At 40.9% G+C, this 27,165-nt stretch overlaps 1 protein-coding gene across 1 annotated transcript; it reads right to left on the reverse strand.

Annotated features, from left to right (window-relative positions):
- tox (thymocyte selection-associated high mobility group box) lies at nt 1–26,535 on the reverse strand. Its single transcript, XM_063017396.1, has 10 exons — nt 26,453–26,535; nt 14,962–15,027; nt 14,588–14,662; nt 12,911–13,123; nt 4,553–4,813; nt 4,223–4,450; nt 3,397–3,477; nt 2,979–3,275; nt 1,222–1,343; nt 1–1,144 (listed from the first exon to the last, which is right to left on the reverse strand). The coding sequence occupies exons 2-10, from the start codon at nt 15,010–15,012 to the stop codon at nt 1,108–1,110; spliced, it is 1,365 nt and encodes a 454-aa protein (XP_062873466.1). The 5' UTR covers nt 15,013–15,027; nt 26,453–26,535; the 3' UTR covers nt 1–1,107.
- Between the last annotated feature and the right edge of the window lie 630 nt (nt 26,536–27,165).

A 27,165-nucleotide genomic window follows, 5' to 3' on the forward strand; every position in this document is an offset into this window, starting at 1 on the left:
ATAATTTCCGACGTCTGTTTATTTACCGTATTTAGCATAAAAATTTTATTTATGGCACCTTTAATATTTGATGTTTTCTTTTATTTAATATGTTTAATGCGGTAAACAAACAGAATTCATCCGACTGGGCGCCTACACAGACATAATCGGAGGTTTCTGCTGCAGTAGCGGCCTCTGCTGGCTGGTTGTGGTACTGCACAGAGACGGTGAATAATGGAGAGCATTGCGTGACTCTCAGTACTGTGTGAACCAGCCATACGGGTGAAAAGAAGTGGCTGTAAACTGCACACGTTGGAGGAGGCGTGTTAGGCACGACCCTCCAGGTCAGAGTAGATGCAAATGGGGAATTGGATATGACTAGATTGAAAGAAAAGGGAACACTTAGAAGACGGAGCGCTTGACAGACACAACTGGTCTGATGAAGGAACGGTTGGATAGAGTTGCTCCTCATTGTGGCTGTTTTAGCGCCTCCTGCAGGAGCAGTGAAGGAACACACGGTTCTGTGAGGATCCACCGCTGGCTAGGGGAAAAGAAGCCACAGGCGACTACGCTTGTTTCTTAAAGGACACAGCATCCAAACAAGGGTGTCCAAACATTTATGGCTTTTATTTTGTGTGTTTTCAGTAGGTTTTAGGTTCTAACCCTCACACAGGATTGTTGAGTTCATGGCTTGTGTGGACTCGGAGTTTGGGACGTGGATACGCTGGAGGTCCAGCGCTAAGTGCTAACAGACTCACAGTTTCACTTCATCCGCGAGGACCGAACCCGACCCAGCGGAGTCGCTAAAGCTGGTTATTCTGGAGCTTAACTCAGCATCAGAGCTGAAGAACCAACACACACCCGCTCGGAGCGGACCGTGTGTGTGTGTGTGTGAGTGAGAGTGTGTGTGTGTGTGTGTGTGTGTGTGTGTGTGTGTGTGTGTGTGTGTGTGTGTGTGTGTGTGTGTGTGTGTGTGTGTGTGTGAGAGAGAGAGAGAGAGAGAGAGAGAGAGAGAGTGTGTGTGTGTGTGTGTGTGTGTGTGTGTGTGTGTGTGTGTGTGTGTGTGTGAGAGAGAGTGTGTGTGTGTGTGTGTGTGTGTGAGAGGCTGGAGGAGTTGATGGTTGATGATCAGGTCAGGTACAGAGCTTTGTCCCTCTGCAGAGCGCTGTAGGGAAAACAGTCCACATGTCAGTTGGCTGTACGTTTCCATGGACACCAAGAATCAGATGACCAAAGTCTCACCTGTTGTACTCGGCGGTCCAGTCGACGGTCGGTGACGGTCCAGTCCTGCAGCCGCTACGATAGTCCACCGAGGGAGAGGAGACACTGATCACACTCTGATAGTCCGCCTGCAGAGGGTACGCCTACAGAGACACACACCAGAGAGAGTTACACACACACACAATACACACATACACACACTATACACACATACACACACAGTACACACACACACACACTCTGATAGTCCACCTGCAGAGGGAACGCCTACACACACTACACAACATATACACACACACACACTCACAACATGGTCTAAGTACACACACACACACACACACACACACACACACACACACACTACATACACACACAACATGGTCCAGGTACACACACACTCTGTTTTGTATGAATGTTTGAATGTTTTGGACTGTCACTACTGGACTTTAACTGAACGCTGTGAAACATTTCGAGTTCCTAAAAAACTGTACTTTTACTATTCTGATGTGTGTGTGTGTGTGTGTGTGTGTGTGTATGTGTGTGTGTGTATGTGTGTGTGTGTAAGGGAGAGAGAGTGACTGGAGTGCTGGTTCAAACACACACCTAAGTTAACACACACACACACACACTTGTTGTAAAGTGTTTCAGCCCTGCGCTCACTGTGATGAGTGTAAGGAACCTTTTTACATTTTTACATATCGGTTGAGCCCAAACAAAACCCGACCACTTTCTGTGGGGTGAGGGGGGCGGGGGGAGATTTTGGGGAGGGTGACACAAAAGGGCAGATGGAGTCTTTGTGTCAGTATGAAGGAGAAGAATTTAAGGAAGGGGGGGGGGGGGGTGAATAGGTAGCATGTGTGTGTGTGTGTGTGTGTGGGAGGGGGGGGGGTAGAGAAAGAAGAACTGGAACCACCTGCTGTCCTCCTCATTCATCCCGAATCTCGTGTGTACCCACCAGATTAACGTCCCTTTTACACACCGCCTTTGTTCTGCCTCCCAGAATGCACCTCTGCACCCTCGTCCTGCTGCTGCAGGGGTGCACGCAGAGTTAAAAGTTTACAAACACACAGGACAATAATCCAGCGGTTCTGAACTCGAGTACGTGGAAGAGTTGTCTCTCTGTTAGGTTAAGGAAGAGCCCCGCCCTCACCGAAATGTTGATCTTCACTTACACACGTATGGAAACTGTTAGCTTTGTGTGTGTGAGTGTGTGTGTGTGTTAGTGTGTGTGTACCTGAGCCAGGGACGGCGAGTGCAGGTGCATGTTGTGTGTGTGTGAGTGTGTAGGTGTGTATGTGTGTGTGAGTGTGTGTTAGTGTGTGAGAGTGTGTGTGTGTGTGTGTGTGTGTGTGTGTGTGTGTGTGTGAGTGTGTGAGTGTGTGTACCTGAGCCAGGGACGGCGAGTGCAGGTGCATGTTGTGTGTGTGTGAGTGTGTAGGTGTGTATGTGTGTGTGAGTGTGTGTTAGTGTGTGAGAGTGTGTGTGTGTGTGTGTGTGTGTGTGTGTGTGTGTGTGAGTGTGTGAGTGTGTGTACCTGAGCCAGGGACGGCGAGTGCAGGTGCATGTTGTGTGTGTGTGAGTGTGTAGGTGTGTATGTGTGTGTGAGTGTGTATTAGTGTGTGAGAGTGTGTGTGTGGGTGAGTGTGTGTGTGTGTGAGTGTGTATGTGTGTGAGTGTGTGAGTGTGAGTGTGTGTGTGTGTGTGTGTACCTGAGCCATGGACGGCGAGTGCAGGTGCATGTTGTGTGTGTGTGAGTGTGTGTGTGTGTGTGTGTGTACCTGAGCCATGGACGGCGAGTGCAGGTGCATGTTGTGTGTGTTGATCTGCTGCAGGCCCATGTGCTGCTGTAGGGGGGGGCTGATCTGGAGCGGCGGGGGCGTCGACCCCATGCTGCCCATGCCGATGTTCCCGCCGGGTCGAGACGAGCCGCCGCGAGCGAGTCCGGGGTGCAGTTGGGGCTGCTGAGGGTACGGAGGGGCCGCGTAGAGCCCTGGGTGGGACGGGAAGGAGGGCGGCTTGGGGCCCAACATCTGAGGCCCCTGAGACGGCTTCATGTCGCTCGGCTCGATGTAACTCTGAAAGGAAATAGCGACACCATGCTAGTAACGGACATGCTAGCTCACACATTCACATAAACCTTGAACCTAACCGGGTTAATCCTAACCGGGTTAATCCTAACCGGAGTGTGTGAGTTACCTGTGAGACCAGGGTGGCTCTGTACGCGGCGAGCTGTTTCAGATATTCCTTCTTCGCCGTCTCCGTTTTCTTCTTGTACGCCTGTCATCAAACAACCAGCGGAAAATTACAATTAACTTAAAGCAAACTCACTCGCCGCTGCTCCGGTAATCCTGGATTAGTGAGTAAACGCATCAGAGCGCTACTGCTAGTGTAAAATTCTACAGCGCCTCCGCGGTTCCTCTTTTATTTAGCATTAATATTTAACTGTCAGCTAATCTCAACCAAATTCAACTAATCTCACTTTAACTAGTCTTAACTAATCTCAGCTCAACTAATCTTAGTTTAACTAATCTCAACTCAGTTTAGCTCATCTCAGTTTAACTCAACTAATCTCAGTTTAACTCATCTTTAACTAATCTCAGTTTAACTCATCTTTAACTAATCTCAGTTTAACTTAACTAATCTCAGCTCAACTAATCTCAGTTTAACTTAACTAATCTCAGCTCAACTAATCTCAGTTTAACTAATCTTAGTTTAACTAGTTTTAACTTATCTCACTCAGCTCAACTAATTTGTACCTGATAGTGTGTGTGTGTGTGTGTGTGTGTGATTAGAAGGATACAGGACTGTTGTAACAGTTTCACTGTGTGTGTGTGTGTGTGTGTGTGTACACGGTTACAGGGGTGCAGGACTGCTGTACCTGACAGTGTGTGTGTGTGTGTGTGTGTGTGTGTGTGTGTACACGGTTACAGGGGTGCAGGACTGCTGTACCTGACAGTGTGTGTGTGTGTGTGTGTGTGTGTGTGTGTGTGTACACGGTTACAGGGGTGCAGGACTGCTGTACCTGTTTCTGTTCCTCCCCCAGCCCGTCCCACATGGAGGCCACGATTTTGGACACCTCCCCAAACGTGGCGTTGGGGTTTTGCCCCTTGATGGAAGCCTGCGTGTCCCTGAAGAACAGAGCGTACGCTGAGACCGGTTTCTGGGGCTCGTTGGGGTCCTTCTTCTTCTTCTTTTTGGGGGTTTTGGGTTTTTTGGCGGAGTCTGTGGCGGCTCGTTTCTCAGCCACGCCCTAAAAAACACGACACACACACACACACACACAGAGAGAGAATCAGGGACCTGTCTGGGTAAAGGGAACCGGGCGTGGTGCTGTTGTGTCCACCGTTCGGACCTTGACGACCTCCTCGGCATCATCCTCGTGGACGGAGCTGGACGGAGAGGGCGTGGCCGATTTGCTCTCCGGTGGTGACGGAGATCCGTTGGTTCTGCTCCCCCCACCGTTCCTGGACACGCCCGGCTGTGAGGCCAGCTGTGACTGGCTGATGGTGGTCAGCTGACCCTGAGGAAGCATTCCTGGCTGGACTCTGGACCTGAGGGGGTCCAGATGAGGAGGGCAGGTGTAGGGCGAGTCCGGGCTCACCATTTGCTGCATCTGAGGAACACAAGAACACACACAAAGTGAGGATGAGTGTGTGTACCTGCACCGAAAACACCCCCCCCGCCTTCACAAACCCTCCATTACCACAAACGCCCGTCAACCCATACTCTCCACCACCCCAAACTCTGTCACCCCAAACCCCTTCACTTAAAACCCTATAATGCCCCAAACCCTTAACCACCCCAAACCCCCTGCCACCCCAAACCCCTTTGCCATGACGCCAAACTCTCTGCCACCCTCTCTGTCAGCCCAAACCCTTCTTCACCTCAAACTCTGCATCACCCCCAACTCTCTATCGCCCTAAACCCTCCGTTGACCCAAACCTTTCATCCCCCTGAACCTTCCATCACCACAAACCCTCCGTCACCTCAAACCCTGCACCAACCTAAACCCTCTGTAACAGCAAAACCCTCTGTTGCCCCAAATCCTTCACCACCACCTTAAACCCACCAACCCTTAACCTTCCGCCACTACCCCACATCCTTCACCACCACCCCAAACCCGCCAGCCCTTAAACCCTCCGCCACCCCAAACCCTCCGCCACCCCAAACCCTCCGTCACCCCAAAGCCACCACAGGGCTACCAAAACCTCCTGCAGAACCCAGAGGAACACATCATCAGCAGACACACACTTGCAGAGACCTACACTGTATAGCCAAAAATATGTGGTCAGGTGTATAAAGTACTTGATGTTTCCAGCTTTGTAGCAGGAGTTTGGGGAAGGCCGTTTCCTCTTCAGGTGAGTAGTAGTGAGTTTGTTGTGTAGAACTTGAAAATGATCCCTCTGGCACACCCCCAACCCCAGTGTGTGTGTGTGTGAGCTGTAAATCACATCCTGTGTGTGTTGTGTGTGTCTGTGGGGGTGGGGGTGGGGGTGTAACCTGATCTGCTCTACAACAGCAGGTGAGCTGAAATTTATCTCACACACCCACTACTGTTCTCCCACAATGCACCTGCCAGGTGAAGCTGCCCAGGTCACACACACACACACCCTCTCTAAACACTGTCTGTTTGTGTGCGTGTGTGTGGACACCTGCAGCACACACACTTAAGCTTTTCTAATACACTGTCCAGCGTTACAGACTTTTAGCCACAAAACATAAAGAAACAATAAAAACATTTAATATAAAATATAAAAACTACTGATTAAATCAAATTAAAAATAATACACAAATTAATTATGATTATTATATTTATTATTATTATTGTTTAATTATAATATTTATTTATTATTATTATTTTTTTTTTATTATTATAATCATTTTAATTATTATTTAAGTGTTACATTTTTTATTATTATCATCATAATTATTAATATTTTACAATAGTATTTGTTTAATTAGTTATCATTATTATTTTTATTTAATTATTATTATTTAATTATAATTGTATTATTGGATTATTATTCTTATTACTTTATTATCATTATTATTATTATTAATGTTATTATTTTTATTTTTTTTAAATTAATATTATTAATGTTATTTTCATGGTGTTTATTATTATTATTATTATTATTAATGTTATTATACTTATTATTGTATAATTGCATTTTTTATTAGTTTTTTTATCATTATTAAAGATAACTACAATAAAAAGGATAATGATATTAAAATAATAAAATAAATAATAATACTTATAATTATAATAATTATATAAATAATATAAATAATTAAGATAAATAATTGTTATAAAAATAATAATAAAAGATAAAATTATTTATTTTTATGTCTCTGTTGTTTGAATGATAAATGAATGCTCTGATCTGATCGATCTTGGTGAATATTTGCACCAGTTGTAGTTTCTCTACGACTCACTTCTCATGAAATGAATAAAAATATCGTTCATACCGAGAAACTTCAACAAGATTTTAAAATAGAGTATATTTATTTTTAGTTTCATGTATAGAAGTAAATAAATGAGTCTAAATTCTGAAGAGAATTAAAGCTTTATATGAACTTACACCTTGTTCAGCACTTTATTCTATAAAACTTTATGAAATAATCTCCGATTTAAAAACACGAGCCTAACGTGAGTCAGAACGGAGAGTCCGGTAACAATCACAGCTCAGCGTAACTCAGATACATAGAGAGAGAACAGAAAACCTTCATCATCAGATTCATCTTCAGCACAAACATCACAGCAGCAGATCAGACGAGAACATGACCTCTTCTCATTCATGTCTCCTTAAACTAGAGACTTTTACAGAACACGCTTGTGAGAAAGTAATCACACCCCGATTATATAATCACATCATTCAGACAAAATAATTCAGTCAAAATACATTTACACAATAATGAAGTCCATTTAAAAGGGGGCAATTACTTTTTCACACTGCTGCATCCCAAAAAGATGTCACAACAATAATAATAATAAGCATTGTTATTAATATTATCATGATTAAACATTGTTAAAAATATTAATATTAATCATGATTACTTTATTTTTTTATCAATTATTAAAATTAAGTTATTATATAGATTTTAAATTCGTATTTTTATCAAGTATTACTAGTATAACTATTATTTATTATAATTATTGTGTACTATTTATTATTAATACAAATATTTTTAAATATTTAAATATTTAAATATTTTGTTTGTTGAATTTTTGGAATAAAAAATAAAAATAATTTCAGAAATATTAAACATTAAAAAAATAAATATATATATATATCTGTGCAGATCCAGAACTGTAAATGTTTTAAATGTGATGTTATAATATAATTAATAATACATTTCTGTTTTTAATAAATTACTTTTTTAAAATAAATTCCCATTTTAAAAAACATATTACAAAATGCAAAAATGTAACTTATTAAAAATGTATGAGTTTGGTTTGGTGAGGAAACAGAGTCGACGTTTCTGAGTTACAAAAGCTACGACCACAACTGCCAACTGCCCCCCCCACCACACCCACAATACCCCACAGTGCTCATTTCACCAGAAACAAGCAAACAAGCACTTCCTCTCCATCCTCTCCATCCTCTCCACCCCGAACCTCAAACACACCCGTTCAGCTTCAGATCAAAGGAAATAAAAGAGTTGCGAGGCAAGCTGTCTTGTCCTGTAGCAGTGCCTGACCTTATAACTGCCATCTTGACTGAAAGGGCACAAATTCCCACAGACACAGTCCAAAACGATCGGACGCACTCACAGTCCAGGTTCCAAAATGTACAGGTTGTGGAGCTCCTCAACACAGTCCCACACCCGTCGTGTTGGAACACAAGGTTGGAAGCACAACACTGATCTCACACACGATGTTGTCAAAAGTATTGGGACGCCTGACCGTGACCCTGACCCTCTGTGTGATGTTTTCAGCTAGAACAGTCGCCCCCCTCTGCTCTTCTGAGAGGCTTCTTACAAGACTTTGAACTCTGTGTATGGGAATTTGTGCCTGAGAAGTCAATAGATGGCAGCAATTGTACGACTGAGAACTGATTGATCAGTCGATGTTCCGGTTAATCTCAGAGCTGTTGAGGTCAGGGCTCTGTGCAGGACACTGAAGCTTCTTTAGCTGGAACATAGAAGGGCCTTCCCTAAAACACATAAATCGGCTAAAACACATAAATCTAATAATCAGAAAGGGCGTCCCAATACTTCTGCTTGACTTTTCTTGATCTCTTAGCAGAAGTTTGGATGTGAGACGCTGAGCGCTGAACTTTCCTCCTCGAGTTTCGTTTGGTGTTTCTGTATCGACACAATCTCACCGGCTCCTGCATTACTGCTTTTATAGTAATAATTCTAATAATAAAAATTATTATTATAGTAATAATAATAATATGTATAAAATTAATAATATAAATACTGTAATTACAGTAATAATGTAAATACTATTATAATAATATGAACCTATTAATATTAACAAACTAATTATAATATAATAATAATAAAATAGTAATAATAATAAAAATGATATATTATATATTATAATATATTATTCAAGAATAATAATACTACTAATAATATTTAAAGCAATAATAATAATTGTTATATATACTAATATTAATAAACAAATAATAATAATAGTAAATATAAGAATTATTATAATATATAAAAAATTATATTATTAATAATTTCTATAATAACAATATACTAATATTAAAAAATAATACTACTAAATACACTATAATAATAATAAGAAGAAGAAAAAAAATAAGAGTAGTAATAATAATAATAATTAATACATGTTAAAAAATTACAAAATCTAATAAATCCGGGATTAAATATTAAAACAAATATAATAATATTAATACTAATAATTAATAAGAATTATATAATAAATAATAATATAAAATAGTAATAATATTAATAATTTTAGTAATAATGGCAGTGTTGGATTAAAATGCCATAACAAAGTAAATAAATCAATAGAATAAAAAGGTAAAGATGTTAAAACACATAAATGTAATAATCAGAAGGGGCGTCCCAATACTTTTGCTCGACTTTTCTTGCTCTCTCAGCAGAAGTTAGGCTAGACGCTGAACTTTCCTCCGCGAGTTTCGTTTGGTGAGGAAACAGAAACACGACCTTTATCATGACGTGTGGTTTAAGAGCCGCGACCACAAAACACTGTGCCATTATGTAAAATAAAAATGACACCTCTCACCCCCTGCAGAGCCGCTTCTGTTTATTAGCCGCGTGGAAAAGCGACGTTTCTGTTCCTCTGTGTGAAGCTAAACGTGCGGCGTTAGTGTAAACGCTGAGCCGCGTGTAAAAGCTGGTCCTGCTGTAAAGCTGGAACATTAATGGATCTCCCTCGTGTTCCTGGAGTGTGTTCACGCTCAAACACTCTCATTACCTGGATTATCGCCCAACTGCGCTTTTATTAGCCGGCGCAAACAATCAGCCGCGCGTTTCTACTATTTATACCGCTGTAATGGAACCAGAAGGATGTGAGAGCGCCACTCAAGTGACTTTTAAAACGTCCTTCAATCCACAGATCAAAATCTGCTTTCTTTTTTATTAATAAACCCAGAAAGTTGTGTGAGAACGATTCAGTCCTACATTTAATCATATAAAAGTCCTACTTTTTTTACTGAAGGGGCACAAATTCCCACAGACACACTTCAAAGTCTTGTGAGAAGCTTCTCCAAAGAGCGTCTGTTGTCTCTGTATTTATATATAAACAGGGCGTCCGGCAAGCTCTCAGTTATCGGGCGTCCGAATACTTTTGGTTTATTTATACAGTGCATACATTAGTTACAGTATATACACTACAGAGCCAAAAGTATGTGGACGCCCCACTTAATGATTGACGTGTGTGAAATAAATCCAAGATTGATGTAACAGGTTGGGGAAGGCCCTCTTCTGTTACATTGTTAGACCTGACCTCAACACCAAAGCACAAATTCCCACAGACACACTCGGAAACATCATGGAAACATCTTGGCAGAAGTGTGGAAGCTGTTGGTCCAACAAGCCCACAATCAGATGTCCACATACTTTTGGCACCATATTCTGTGTTATAATAGAAATGTAATATTTTGAAGTGCTCGCCCCCAGCGCGTGTCCCTATTAGTTTGCAGATGTTTTTACCCTCTTCACCGGGGTGCCAATACTTTTAACCAGTGCACTCATCATGAGGTGAACGTGAGTCGGTCCTGGTTTTCCTCATCTGTTTAAAATCTGGTTCTGAATAAACGAACGAGGACTGATGGAGGAGGACAGAGGGACGAGAACCTGACCAGCTCCACCTGATTAATATAGACATGAATTCCATCAGCATCCCTCCATCAGCACCACAATCTCTCCTCCCGTCGCCTGGCAACCACAATTCATCTCTGCTCTAAATGGATGTACGTTCACCGAGCACCGAGAACATTAAAGTGAAAACAACACAAACACGGTGTTTCTGTACCGGCACACTCTCACCGGCTCCTGCATCACTGCTTTATATAGTAATAATTATAATAATAATAATAATAATAATAATATTTATAATAATAATAATAATAATAATAATATTTATAATAATAATAATAATATTTATAGTAATAATAATAATAATAATTATTATTATAGTAATAATAAAAATTATTATTATAATAATATTTATAATGAGAATAATAATTATAATAATAATATTTATAATAATAATAATATTAATTATAATAATAATAGTAATATTTATAATAATAATAATAATAATAATAACAATAATAATATAAATTAAATGTAAATGTAATATAAAATATAAAAACGACACAGAGAAACAAAAATCCGACTGAATTAGTTTCCACCCATCATTAACAACAATCCGTCACCTAACTGAGTAAGATCAGAAGGTCGCCAGTTCAAGCTCCACCATCACCAGGGTGAAGGCCCATAACCCTCACCGCTGGTATCAATCAGAACTGTGGGTGGGTTTAGATACGAGGAACCGAAAGATCACCGCCAACACACCTACTAACAGAACCGGGTTCCACCGGCGCGGTTCTGAGTCACAGATTCTCATCAAACGTCTCAGAGCTTCAATAATCACAACCAAACACAAACGGCATTAATACGTCCATAACAGTCTGAACTCACACGCTGGATTTAACTGAGTCTGATGGAGGAACACGCTACGCTCTGTATTCTGTGTTCCTTTAATCCAGCAGTACGGATATTTTAATAATCGCTGTGTTTTTATTTCTGTCATATTTTGCAGAACTCGATGTTGTCTTCATCCTCATTACATTTATATCACTTCCATCTCATTTTTATATAAATGTTAAACATTTATTCTTTTATTTTTGGCAGCTGATGCACGTCTGTTTAAAAGCATGTTTTTAAACTTTAAGGCCAAACGAGCCGCACAAGATAAAATAACATCACATATTTTAATATTTATTTATAGCATTTATTTGTACCGAGCTAAATTAATAATCAAGCAAAATCTAATAAAACTGTGATTAAATATTAAAACATGTAATAATATAATAACAATATTAATAATAATAATAAAAAAAATATTTAATAAATAATAATGGTTATAATATAACTAATAATAGTAATAAAATACTAATCAAAAAATTTAATAATAATTATAAAATAAAAACAATAATTTACTTATAATATTTATAGTACTGATTGAACCGACAATAATAATTTGATAAAAATAATAATTATAAATAGTAACAATAATTTAATAATAATACTAAAAATTTTAAACTGTAAAAATGATTTGATGACAAAATTAATATTAATGATAATATAAATTAATTATAATAATTTTAAATATTAATAAAAATAATTGAACAATAATAGTAATAATAATAATAATAATTTGATAATGATAATAATAATAATAATAACTAATAATAATAATTTGATAATAATAATAATAATATAATAATAATTGTGATAATAATAATAATTTGATAATAATAACTATTAATAATAATTTGATAACAATAATAATAATAAAAATTGTGATCATTTACATTTTCGGCATTTAGCAGACGCTTTTATCCAAAGCGACTTACAGTCTAAGCAATTGAGAGTTAAGGGCCTTGCTCAAGGGCCCAACAGTTGCAACCTGACAGTGTTGGGGTTTGAACCAGTGACCTTCTGCTTACTAGTCCAGTACCTTAACCACTAGGCTACAACTAGGTCTTGATAATAATAATAATAATCATTTGATAATAATAATAACGGTCCGTTAGCCACTCGGTGGGGGGTGGGGTGGGGGGTAGTTTAACACCTCCCCTTGTGTGGGGTAAACAGTGTCTGATATGGAGGAAACGTGAGGTGTGATCGTTTCACTCTGAGTAAAGCAGAACTTTCAGATTGGGAGGTTTTAACCACGATTAATCCCGCCGAGCTTCAGTCCCGCCGTGACTCACCTCACCTCAACCCGCCACACCACTTTCATTTCTCCAGAACTGACTGAGGCGGGCCGAGACGCCGAGCGCGGCATTAACGTGGACAGAGGTGCGAGTGAGGGTGCGAGTGAGGGTGCGACACGGAGGGAAAATCCAGCACCGAAAAACCCCAAAAATGATAATAATCATGAAAACGTGAAGCTGCTTTTGACTTCTCGAACAGGGGTGCACAAACTTTTGTACATGTCTGTAGACCACGCCCTGTGTGCGTGTGTGTGACGTACCACTGACAGCAGGTTCCCATCCTGTCCCGTCATGTTTTGGTGGGTCATGTTGGGCAGATCCATTCCCTGCATGCTGAAGGGGTGCAGTGAGTGAGGGATGGGGGGGCAGAGCTGGTGGTACGACCCCAAATCGCTCTCACCCAGGTGATTGAGGGAGGGGGGCGTGATGGGGGGGATGTTAAAGTCCTCGTCGCCCAGACCCGGGTACAAGTGCTGAAACACACGAATTAATGGAATTAAATAAATGAGCCAAAATAAAACGGACATTTAATACAGAAACACATTCGCTATATGGTCAAAAGTATTTGGACACCTGAGTCCCATTTATACTAATATTATATACACAATATAATAAGTTGAAGACTCCTTTTTTTGGGGTCTGATGTTCTTCTGTTTGGGGTTTGATGTTTCTCCTTTTTGGGGTCTGATGTTCCTCCTTTTTGGGGTCTGATGTTCCTACTTTTTGGGGTTTGATGTTCCTCCTTTTTGGGGTCTGATGTTCCTCCTTTTTGGGATCTGATGTTCCTCCTTTTTGGGGTTTGATGTTCCTCCTTTTTGGGATCTGATGTTCCTCCTTTATGGGGTCTGATGTTCCTCCTTTTTGGGATCTGAACGCTCGACAGCTTCGCTCTCCTCTCACGGTTGATTATTTCTCTTCTTTATTTATCTCCGGCCGCTCGGAGAGATTTTAATTCCGTCAGATAAACTGGAGTGTAATTAAGATTTTTCTAGAATTGATCCCCGATGATCCGTCGGCGTGTAATCCTCCCGCGTTTGTTCAGGTGATTCAGAGATAAAATAATTCCTCTTTATTAGATTTAGAATAATCACGCTGTCGATTTATTTATTTATTTATTTATTTATGAATAAAAACTATAACAGGTTTATAGTATTAATTAATTAATTAGGATTAATTATGCGGCTCCTTAACGAGACCCGATACATCAAATATAATAAATTATACAAGCGTTTCCATGGTTACACATCACATTAAAGGTACAGCGCGGCTCATTTCCCTCCGAGACCCAGATTCAGGGTTCGATGCAGGTTCCTAATATCAGTCATGTAAAATGTACCGACTCTGCAGCAACACTTTGGAATGAATTGGAACGTCAGGTCTTCTCATCCAGTATCGGTGCCTGATCCAGCCAGAGCTATTCAGACTGAACTGGGCACAAATCCCCACATTTCTGACACACTCCGAAATCACAGACAGAAACACAAACATGGAAACAGAGAGAGGAAGACAGACAGAAAAAAATCAGACATACAGAAACACAGACAGACATACAGAGATAACAGAAACACAGACAAAAAACAGACACAGAGAATCACAGACAAACAAGGACAGACAGAAACACAGACAGAAACACAGACAGACAAACACAGACACACAGAATCACAGACAGATATACAGAGATAACAGAAAACACAGACACAGAACCACAGACAAAAAACACACACAGAACCACAGACAGATATACAGAGATAACAGAAACACAGACAGAAAACACAGACACAGAACCACAGACAAAAAACAGACACACAGAACCACAGACAAACAAGGACAGACAGAAACACAGACAGACAAACACAGACACAGAATCACAGACAAAAAAACAGACACACAGAAACACAGACAGAAACACAGACGGGCGGGTCAATGAAGGTTTGTACCCAGTGATGTAGACGATGGGCGTCTAGGTGAGTTTCTCTCTTCCACTGAGCTCCAGTCTGTTTAGGGTTCGAATACTAAAGATCAAACAAAGATCAAAGATCAACTTTAACCAATCACATGACTGAATGTAAACAAATTCCCACAGACACACTCCAAAAATATTAACAGCTGTTACAGACGAATAACAATACACACAGATTTGCCTAACAAGTGAAAGCTGAGCTGTCCACATACTTCCGGCCCTACAGGCTCCGTTTGGGACGGAGCCGAGCTTCAGTCCTCTGAAAGGCGCCGATTACGGGCGGCGGCTGATCGCGCCTCTAATTTCTTTAATTAGGATAGAAACAAAAGCAGGGAGCGATAATGAACCCACCTGGTTCCCTGGCACAAAGTCCTGGCTCGGCTCTGGCGCTGGCATGAACATGTTCTCTCCGTCCAGCTGCAAACACACACACACACACACACACACGCACACACACACACACACACACACACACATACACAGTCATGTTAAACACATGTAACGATAACACAGAACCAAACATTCAGAACACACGGAACACACCGAAAAAAAACATCAAGTAAACAGAAGAATGGATCAAACATGTGTTTATGTACACCATGTGGCCAAAAGTATGTGGACGCCCCCCTAATGATTGCATTTAGTCGTTTCTGAGCACAAACAAGCTCCCGGTGAACACTCAACCCTTTAGGTATAAATTACGCTTGGATCTCTTCTCTTCCAACATCAGTGCCTGATCTCACAGAGTCTATCGACTGACTGGGCACAAATTCCCACAGACACACTCCAAATCCTTGTAGAAAAGCTTCCCAGAAGAGTGAAGCAAAGTAAAAATGCACATGGTTTTGGAACAGGGTGTCCAAACTTTTGCATAAGACCCCATATATCTCACACCACTGGCATTAACATAGGGATCTGGAGGGTGTCTGTGGGAATTTGAGCCCATTCAGGAAAAGAAGCATTTCCAGGGTTTAGATGCTGATGCTGGACTAGATAACCTGGCTCCAGTTCATCCCGAACAGGTTTAATAGAACTGAGGTCAAAGCACAGGGGCACAGTCATGCTGGAACAGGACAGAGCCTTCCCTAAACTGTTGCCACAACTACACTTTTGGTTGTGTTTTTGGTTAGTGTTCACCTGGTTCCTCTGTTCCAGTGTTCCTGGTTCAAATGTTTCTGATTCTTGTGTTCCCATGTTCCTGTGTTTCTCTGTTCTTGTGTTCCTGATTCCCGATTCCCGTGTACCAGTGTTCCCATGTTCCTGTGTTCCCGCTACCTGTGTTCCAGTGTTGCCTTGTTCTTGTGTTCATGTGTTCTTGTGTTTTTGGTTCCTGTGTTCCTGATCCTGATAAATAGAATTTAAAGTGCTGCTACTGGTCTATAAATCACTGAATGGGTTCGGCCCAGAATACATCTCAGATATGTTTAGAGAATATAAACCCAGTAGATCTCTTAGATCCATGGACTCAGGTCAGCTAGTTGAGCCCAGAGTCCAAACTAAACATGGTGAAGCAGCATTTAGCTGTTGGGCTGCATATAACTGGAACAGACTGCAGGAGATATTAGATGTTCCGCAAATGCAGAAATGTTTAAATCCAGGTTAAAAACTTGTATTTTTTCTTGTGCCTATGATTGAGCTCGAAATTTTTGCTATTACCCTCATTTTACTATATTTCTTTTAGTTTTTCATGCTCTTAATAATTCTTTTTATAGAGTAGTGTACATTCTAAATTGTAGTGTATATTTTACTATATTTTCTTTTAGTTTTCATGTTTTAATTTTTCTCTCTCTTGTTTGAATTTCATGTTGTCTTAATTGTAACTAAATGTTTGCAAGAAGTCTTTCTGAGGTTCTAGATCTCAGGAATGTTTTAATGCTTTTAATTTTTCCTTATGTAAAGCACTTTGAATTGCCACTGTGTATGAAAGGTGCTATACAAATAAACTTGCCTTGCCTTGATCCTTGTGTTCGTAATTCCCATGTTCCCGTGTTCCTAATTCCCGCGTTCCCATGTTCCTAATTCCTGTGTTCCTAATTCCTGTGTTCCTAATTCCTGTGTTCCCGGGTTCCTAATTCCTGTGTTCCTAATTCCTGTGTTCCTGTATTCCAGTGTTCTTGATTCCCGTGTTCCTGATTCCTGTGTTCCAGTGTTAGATGTTGGAGCTCTGTTTTATTTCTGCTGGTTTTTCATGTTTCTGCAGACGGAGAGATTTTATAATCACCTCATAAACTCAACCCAACATCAGAACCTCACAAAATGAGAACCGAGTGTGTGTGTGTGTGTGTGTGTGTGAGAGTGTGTGTGTGTGTGAGTGTGTGTGTGAGTGTGTGTGTAAGTGTGAGTGAGTGTGTGTGTGTGTCCCTCTATAAGAAACTGATGAGGAATGAAATTGGTTCCAGTCCTGCTATGATTCACATCTGGATTTCTCTCTCTCACACGCGCACACACACACACGCACACACACACATGAGCACACACTCACACACACACACGCACATGAGCACACATGCATAAATACACATACATACACACACACAGGTGCACACACACACACGGACATGTACAACAGCACACATACATGCAAATGCACACACACACACACACACGAGCATACGCATGCATAAATACACATACATACACACACACATGCATAAATACACACACACACACATATGCATAAATACACACATGCATAAATACACACACACACACACATGCATAAATACACACACACACACACATAAATACACACACATACACACACATGCATAAATACACACACATGCATAAATACACACACACACACACACATGCATGCATAAATACACACACACACACACACACACACATGCATAAATACACACACATACACACACATGCATAAATACACACACATGCATAAATACACACACACACATACATGCACATGTGCACACAGCGAGCACACACACACACACAAACTTCTCAAAGCTAAAAATGAATAACTATAACTAGACGAGTCGTTAGCCGCGGCCCAATCACAGACTAACCAGCGCCCAAAACGAGCCACAATCCTCAGATCATCCTAAAGCTGCCGTGCCGGATTAGATCTGGTGACCGGGGAGTCGACTGAACTGGAGAACCCTGAACTCCTGGACGTTCTGTGATCTTCTGCTTCACTAGATCATCCATCTGAAGCTTCGATGTGTTTTGAGATCCGAGATGATTTTCTGACCCTAATGTGGCATTTCTGACCGATGAACTGCCACTCACTGGATGTTTTTGTGTTCGTTCTTCACTAAAGAAGTGAAGCTCTCAACCCAATGTATCAACTACATAATATGGTCAAAAGTATCTGGACGGCTGACCGTGAGCTCGTCGGACGTCTCGTTTAAAAATCAAAACGTTTAAAACAGAGTGACCTCAAAGATTTTGAAGTGTGTATGTGGGAACTTGTGCCTGTTCAGTCAAAAGATGACAGCATTTGTACGGCTGGGTGCTGATTGATCAGTCGGTGTTCCGGTTAATCCCAGAGCTGTTGAGTGAGGCTGAAGTCAGGGCTCTGTGCAGGACACTGGAGCTTCTTGTGCACAGGGGAACAGTCATGCTAGAACAGGAAAGAACCTTCCCTAAACTGTTGCTACAACATTAGAATTCTGCTAGTGACTGTTCTGGCTGAAACACATGAATTCAGTAATTAGACGGGACGTCCTAATACTTTTGTCCATGTAGTGTAAACAACAATAACGCTGACGGACGCGGGCGGGGCACATACACCCAGGCTGGCAGGCATAAGGTATCGGATCACGCTGGCACACACGCCCGTTTCTGTTTTGGTTACTCGATAGCTGATTTGCATAAGCATGGCAGCTGCTAAGCGTGACGAGACCCGGCCGAGCCGATCCCGTCCACTTTCTAATGCCCGTCCCACCCTTAGGCGCTCCGGCCAAGATGCTCCAGTGTCCTGCACAGAGCCCTGACCTCAGCCCCACTCAACAGCTCTGGGGTGAACCGGAACATCGACTGTGAAATTGATCAGCACCCAGTCATACAACTGCTATCATGTTTTTACTAAACGGGCACAAATTCCCACAGACATACTTCTGTTCAGCTAGAACAGCAGCCGCTCCTCTGAGATCACACAGCGTCAGTTTTTGAAACGAGCTTATGGTCAGGCGTCCGAATACTTTTGGTCATATAGTGTAGGATGCGTGACTGGAACTGTGGGAACACACACACTCACACACTCACACACACTCACACACACACTCACTCACACACACTCTCACACACACTCTCACACACACACACACACACTCACACTCACACTCACACACTCACACTGCGTGTCCAAAAATGAGTGAAGCTGCTCTTCATTGTAATTATAGAATGAACGAAATTAACAAGCTTTTAATGGAGAGCTGAACTGAACTTTGACCTCTAATGAATCGTTACTGTTTTACTATCACACCCCCGTGTGTGTGTGTGTGTGTGTGTGTGCAGATGTTGATGCAGCTGTGTGAGGTGTATCAGTTTGCTGAAGGATGTTTACAGCAGAAAGGAGGTCAGATTATTTATAACTCAACAAGTGTGTGTGTGTGTGTGTGTGTGTGTGTGTGTGTGTGTGTGTGAATAAATGTATGTTAGTGTTGTGTATGATTGTTAGTGTGAGTGTGTGTGTGTATAAATGTGTGTATTAAAGTGTGTGTATGTGTGTAGTAGTGTGTGTATAAATGTGTGTATTAAAGTGTGTGTATGTGTGTAGTAGTGTGTGTGTATAAATGTGTGTATTAAAGTGTGTGTATGTGTGTAGTAGTGTGTGTGTATAAATGTGTGTATTAAAGTGTGTGTATGTGTGTAGTAGTGTGTGTGTATAAATGTGTGTATTAAAGTGTGTGTATGTGTGTAGTAGTGTGTGTGTATAAATGTGTGTATTAAAGTGTGTATATGTGTGCGTTTGTGAAAGTGTTTGTATTTAGTTATATTAGTGCCTGTGTGTATGTAGTAGTGTGTGTGTGTGTGTGTGTGTGTGTGTGTGTACAAATGTGTGTATGAATGTTAAGCATGTGTTTGAATGTGTGTATGGAAGTGTGTGTGTGTGTGTCTGTGAAAGTGTGTATGAATGTTAGTGTGTGTGCATGTAGATATGTGTGTGTTAGTATGTGTGTGTTTAATGTTGAGTGTGTGTATGAATGAAAGTGTGTGTGCGCATACAAGTGTGTGTATAAAAGCGTGTTTGTGTGTGTATTTGAGGGTGTTTATGAAAGTGTGTGTGCGTGTATTTACGAATGTTAGTGTGTGTGCGCATGTGTGTGTATTAAGTAGTGTGTGTATAAATGTTAGTGTGTGTGTGTGTGTATGTGTGTGTGTCCACACACCTAAACTTAAATGAGTTTTAATCACAGGCATCACTACCCTGTTTTACTCTGAAGTGAAGCTGTGACTAGTGAAGGATTCTTTTGTAGAACCTGTTCTAACCAGCAGCTACAGGAATCAGTAATGTTAATAAATCTGATAATCTAAACGTTCTGGAAGTTTTTCACCCGTCACGTGAATCGACGCCTTTATGTGAAAATAACAGCAATATGTTTGGGAGTGAGATTGGACCAAATAACCAGGCGATTCTGGACGGCTTTGTGGTGCCACCATCTGTTTGGATGCTAATTGAGCGCAAACGTGAGAAAAAACACGTTCTGACCAAAAAAACTCTAATGAATCAAAATCTGAGATGTGAGATGAGTGCCAGAAATGTTCAGGACGCTTCAGCCAAAATCCACCAAACACTCACGTCCAGATCTGATCTTCAACATGTTCTCACAACTAATGAGCTTAGTATCATGTGACCGAGAAGATGGAGCGCTAATAATATTACAAAAATCATTTATTATTATTATGTTCACACACTTAAAGAGCTGATCCTCAAGATCATGTGGCCGAGAACATGGAACATTACTACTAATAATTAAAATAATAACAATAAATGTTAATAATAATTAAAATAATAATAACAATAACAATGTTAACAATAAGAATAAAATAATAATAATAAAAACAATAAAGTAATAATAATAATAAAAATAAAATAACAATAATAATAAAAAGAATAATAATGTTAACAATAAGAATAAAATAATAATAATAAAAACAGTAAAATAATAATAATAATAAAATTTATAATAATAATAATAAAAATAATGTTAACAATAATAATAAAAATAATAATAAAAACAGTAAAATAATAATAATAATAAAAGTATTAATAATAATAATAATAATAAAAAAATAAAATAAAATAATAATAATAATAATAAAAAAATAATTAAAAAAAGTATTAATAATAATAATGATAATAATAATAATAAAATAATAATAACAATAATAATAATAATAATACAAATACAAATAACAAAATAAAAATAACAATAATAATAACAATGTTAATACTAATAAAAAATAATTATAATGTTAACAATAAGAATAAAATAATAATAATAATAATTAAAACAATAAAATAATAATAATAAAACAAATCTAAGAGGAAAGAAAGTGTCTTTCCTAAATTAGAACTGAAGTGATGTGTTGATCACCAAGAGGAATTGAGAGTTGAGCAGAGGGGTATGAACTTTATCTCTACCACCACAAAATGCTACACTTCGTTTTTGGTTTCTAGATAATCGCTCCTACTAGAGATGAAAGAGAAAGGGACGACATGGACAAAGATCAGAACCTGAACAAACACTGGCGTCTATAACGACCCGCCCGTCCGCGTGGAGCTGCTGAGGTGTTTACTTTAGGTATTTACACAGGAAACCTTCAACACGCTCAGAGGAGAAACACCAGGAGGATCCACCACACAGATACAGTAGATCACTGATCCTAAATAGATCCGGTGGATTCAAATTGGAGAAGCAGAGAAAATCAAAAGATCAAAAGTCAGAGCAGGTGAGGAGCCATTAGCACAACAATGTATAATAAACAGTATGTGGTTTGAGACACAGCGCTTCATCTAGTGAGCTGAAGCAGCGCCTTTCCTCTAGTCCACGCAGATTTATTATTTTGTCTCTGCACTCTTTTGACGGTTACAATTAAAGTTCTCATGCTAATGTCTGACCCCACGTTCAGACTGACAGCAATGTCGTTCATTTTCAGTTAGCGTTAGCGATTTCCAGCGACTGAGGCAGCGCAAATGTTAGCGATAAGAAGTGGGCCGGGTCGACTATCTTGGTGCATTTTAAACTTGATGGATCTTGAATACAGATCTGAGGCAGAAATGTATCACTCTCATATCCACCCCCTCGCTCAGGGGTCCAACGGTGGCAGCTTGGCAGTGGTGGGGCTTGAACCAGCAACCTTCTTACTACTAGTCCAAAACCTTAATTCTCCACAACTATAAACAAAGTCTGAAAGACCCTGAAGGTTCTGAACTACAGAGCAGATCCCTTCACTCCTGCACCACCCACACTTGAATAAACTAACCTGAAGTGTACGAGCATCCGAGATCAAGAGCAGAAGATCCTGAAGCACCGAGGAGAATAATACAACCCCCCCAACCCCCACCACGTCACCCCGGGGTAACCCTACCTACCCCCCAACTCACACACACACAAACACACCATCATTACACCACAACACCACCACCACGCCGGGAGCTCTGCTGCTCCTCTGAGAACATCCACCATCATCAAAGCTCCGGGCGATCAGACGAGGCTGTGAAAAAGTAATCGCCCCCCTCTCAGAAACAAAGTTACCCAACAGAAACACCAACACCCCCCACCCCCCTGATCAACCAAATCACTGCTGCAGTCACTCCAGCACCAGCGCACCAAAATGAACCAGGTCAGTCCATTCAGTGGTCTGTGGTCAGGTACTGAACTAGTAATCAGAAGGGTGACGGTTCAAGCCCCACTACCGCCAAGCAGCCACCATTGGGCCCCTGAGCAAGACCCCTTACAGGGGTCCTGACCATTAAAGAACAGCATGAAAGGGGGATAACAAAACATGTAGAGAAACAGATGGACTACAGTCAGTAATTGTAGAACTACAAAGTGTTTCTACATGGTAATTGAAGCTGATAAAATGGACAGTGAGTGTAGAAACAAGGAGGTGGTTTTAATGTTATGGCTGATCGTGTGTATATATTTACAGTTTTAGCAGAAGAACAAAACCGTAATGAATCAGAAATAGTTTCTACAATCCGACACTGAAGTGAATCAGAAACGTTTCTCGGTGCTGAAGAGCAGATCAGACAGAAGCTCATCCACCAAACTGATCTATAATATAGATTTATGTTAGATTTAGGACGTGTGTGTGTGTGTGCGCGCACAAACCCCCCACAGATCAAACTCAAATTCAATTACTGCCTGTGCTGCAAATAAACCGGTTATTTATAAAAAATAATAAAAGGAGCTTCGGGGGAGAATATAGGGTTTTAATGCAGTCTGACCTATATAGAAACGCACCTATAGAACGTGGAAGGAAATGCTAATTAAACCCTGAATGTGTTGTAACACTGGAGTAACACTCTGTAGGGACGGTGATAGCTTAAAGGGGTTCGGTAAGGTTGCGGGTTCAAATCCAGGCTCTGCGGCACTGCATACACTGGCTGAACCCTGCGCTCTGACCCCAGCTTCCAAAACAAGCCCAGATAAGTGGCAAAAAATTAGAATTTAATTCTATTGCACACGTGTAGATATATATATGACAGATAAATGTGTTCTATTCTATTAAACAGCTACAATTTCTGCCAGTACACAAGTAATTCTGTTTACTCCTCCAACAGAGCTGCAAGGGAGATTCGAACCTTCATTATTTTCTTTAACCTGGACCACAGGTTCACAGGTCTGATAGAATTGTGACGTCATAAAGTGCAGAGAGGCAGAAAAACACCACCGAGCTCAGCTCATCCATCAAACTGGACTCTAATATGAATTTAGGAATTCTTTAAAGACTTAGGAGGTGTATTAATCACACACACACACACACACACACACACACACACACACACACACACACACACACACACACACACACACACACAGAGATTATAATAAAAATCGTGTTATTTGCAAAACTGCTTAATAAAAAGTGATGATTGTGCAGATGAAGATGCACTCAATGCTAAACTAAGATTAGAATGAAATTTGAATAATGATAATACATTTTGCATACATCCTGAACATATAGAAGCACTTTGTAGTTCTACAATTACTGACTGTAGTCCATCTGTTTCTCTACATACTTTGTTACCCCCTTTCACCCTGTTCTTCAATGGTCAGGACCCCCACAGGACCCCCACAGAGCAGGTATTATTTAGGTGGTGGATGATTCTCAGCACTGCAGTGACACTGACATGGTGGTGGTGTGTTAGTGTGTGTTGTGCTGGTACGAGTGGATCAGACACAGCAGCGCTGCTGGAGTTTTTAAACACCGTGTCCACTCACTGTCCACTCTATTAGACACTCCTACCTAGTCGGTCCACCTTGTAGATGTAAAGTCGGAGACGATCGCTCATCTATTGCTGCTGTTTGAGTCGCTCATCTTCTAGACCTTCATCAGTGGTCAGATGACGCTGCCCACGGGGCGCTGTCGGCTGGATATTTTTGGTTGGTAGACGATTCTCAGTCCAGCAGTGACAATGAGGTGTTTAAAAACTTCAGCAGCACAGCTGTGTCTGATCCACTCATACCAGCACAACACACACTAACACACCACCACCATGTCAGTGTCACTGCAGTGCTGAGAATCATCCACCACCTAAATAATACCTGCTCTGTGGGGGTCCTGTGGGGGTCCTGACCATCTAATAACATTTAAATTTTCGGCATTTAGCAGACGCTTTTATCCAAAGTGACTTACAGTACTGACAGTATACAGTCTAAGCAATTGAGGGTTAAGGGCCTTGCTCAAGGGCCCAACAGTGGCAACCTGGCAGTGATGGTGCTTGAACCAGCAATCTTTTGATTACTAGTCCAATACCTTAATCGCTACGCTACACCTGCCCCAACCGACACACCAGTCCAGTCCATTCAGTGGAATGGTGTGGTCAGGTACTGAACTAGTAATCAGAAGGGTGAAGGTTCAAGCCCCATTACCGCCAAGCAGCCACTGTTGGGCCCCTGAGCAAGACCCTTAAGCCTCAATTGCTGTTCCTGACGTTCGAATTAAAATCCACGCCTGGTGAAGGACAAGATCACCGTCAAGTGCACAAATCCAACCCAGGAGTGTCTTCACAATCTGAACGGTCACCACAGTCAGCTCAATGACACCAACTACACCAAGGAACGAGCAGCAATGAGACGTTCAGAACCAAAACCAAGAGTTACTGATCACTACTACATTCCAAACTCTCCAGATCTTTACAACATGAAGATCTGAAGGTGTCCGAGAAGGTTCTTTTGCCTGATGCTGTACAAGAACAGAGTCACATCGTCACTTGGTGCTTAAATAAACAAGGTTTGAGGTTTCTTTAATATGTGGCAAATTGTGGCTCCAACAAAACCTGGTTCAAGAACAAGCCATGAACATGTTCCTCACGAAGCTCCGTTCATTTCTGTTCTGTATAACATTTCATCCCAATATTACATCCAAACAAGTGTGGTTAGAATTTATTGTGGATTATGTGTGGAAATGTTGTGCACATTCAAATAAAGACAAAGGGTTTATCAGCGCACACATCAGAAGTCTGAACCTAAACACATCTTATAAACTTTACACAACCAGAACCAGCAGGTTCGTGCAACAAACCCCCGATCAAAAACATGCATCCATATCTGAAATTAAAAATAATGAGCAGCAGCAGGTTTATGACACCAAGCACTGAACATTTCTACACCAAACAAGCACAAAATGTCCCGTTAAATTACATTCAGAATATAAATTCGGGTTTGTATCCCAAACACAATCACAAAAATCCCATTTAGAACCAAACTCACGATTAAATCAATCATTTATTTGGAGTTCCTGACGTTCTGATTAAAATCCACGTCTGGTGGAGGACAAGATCACCGTCAAGTGTACAAATCCAACCCAAAAGTGTCTTCAGAATCTGAATGTTCACCACCATCAGCTCAGTGACACCAACTACACCAAAGAACGAGCAGTAATGAGACGTTCAGAACCAAATCGTAGAGTTTCTGATCACTACTACATTCCAAACTCTCCAGATCTTTACAACATGAAGATCCAAACGTGTCTTCAGAATCTGAACGGTCACCACCGTCAGCTCAGTGACACCAACTACACGATTTCAACAGCAAAGCCACCAAAGAACGAGAAGTAATGAAGCGTTCAGAACCAAAACCAAGAGTTTCTGATCACTACTACATTCCAAACTGCCCAGATCACAACATGAAGATCCAAAACTGCCTGAAAAGGTTCTTTTGACGTTTTATTGCTGTACAAGAACCGAGTCACATCGTCACGTGGTGCCTAAATAAACAAGGTTTGAGGTTTCCTCAATTTGGGGCAAATTGTGGCTCCAACAAAACCTGGTTCAAGAACAAGCCATGAACATGTTCCTCAAGGAACCAACATTTATTAATTTACATCATTTAACTCCGTTTATTTCTATTAAAGTCAAACATTTAATCCCAATATTTCATCCAAACAACTCTGGTTTATATTCTAATCATGATTGTATTGTGGATGACGTGTGGAAATGTTGTGCACATTCAAATAAAGACAATGTAATGGTTTATCAGCGCACACATCAGAAGTCTGAACCTAAACACATCTTATAAACTTTACACAACCAGAAGGTTGGTCCAGCAAAACTGATCCAGAACATCTCCACACACCCATAAAATAAAATAACATCTAAAACAGGAAAGAAAATCCACTCAAACCCAAACGCTGCGTTCTTTACCTTGCTGCAGTAGGTGGATTGAGAATAATGTGCAGAAGCTCCGAGTCTGGACGGATCTGCCGCTGACGGGGGATAAAATCTCACATCCATCTCAGTCCACGCACATGAACCCGAACTGCTGCTGTTTCCACGAGGTTTTGCACCAAATCCACAGAAAAAAGTGCAAAAAATGACAACAAAGAGACACAAAAACTCCCGCACAAACACACAAAGCTTCAGGCGCGCAGATTCACATCCGCCCACGGGTCCACGGAGGGGTTCAACCCAAAAACTGGATCTGTGACTGAGTGGAATTTAATCCGCGATAAAACACGCGTGGCGTGAAAAGTGCAGAAAGTCTTCACACCCCTAAAGTTTAATAAAGCGGGTAAAGAGAAGCGATCCGACCAAGAGCTCCTGTACTACTGAGGACCCGACTGCGAGTGTCTGCGAGTGCGAGTGCGAGTGCGTGTGCGTGTGCGTGTGCGTGTGCGTGTGCGTGTGCGTGTGTGTGTGTGTGTGTGTGTGTGTGTGTGTGTGTGTGTGTGTGTCGCGCTGCTGGCTGGGATCGAACCTGCTCGGGTGAAGCAGGGGGCGCTGTGGTGCACCTCCTCACGGACCATCACTTTTATTTATTAGGATTTTAACCTCATGTTTTACACACTGTGGTTCCATTCATGACAGGAACTTATTCAGTGTCTCCAGCTCACCTGACTGCACGTCTTTCGACTGTG

This window comes from Trichomycterus rosablanca, chromosome 20 (assembly GCF_030014385.1).
Source record: "Trichomycterus rosablanca isolate fTriRos1 chromosome 20, fTriRos1.hap1, whole genome shotgun sequence".
Taxonomy (NCBI): domain Eukaryota; kingdom Metazoa; phylum Chordata; class Actinopteri; order Siluriformes; family Trichomycteridae; genus Trichomycterus; species Trichomycterus rosablanca.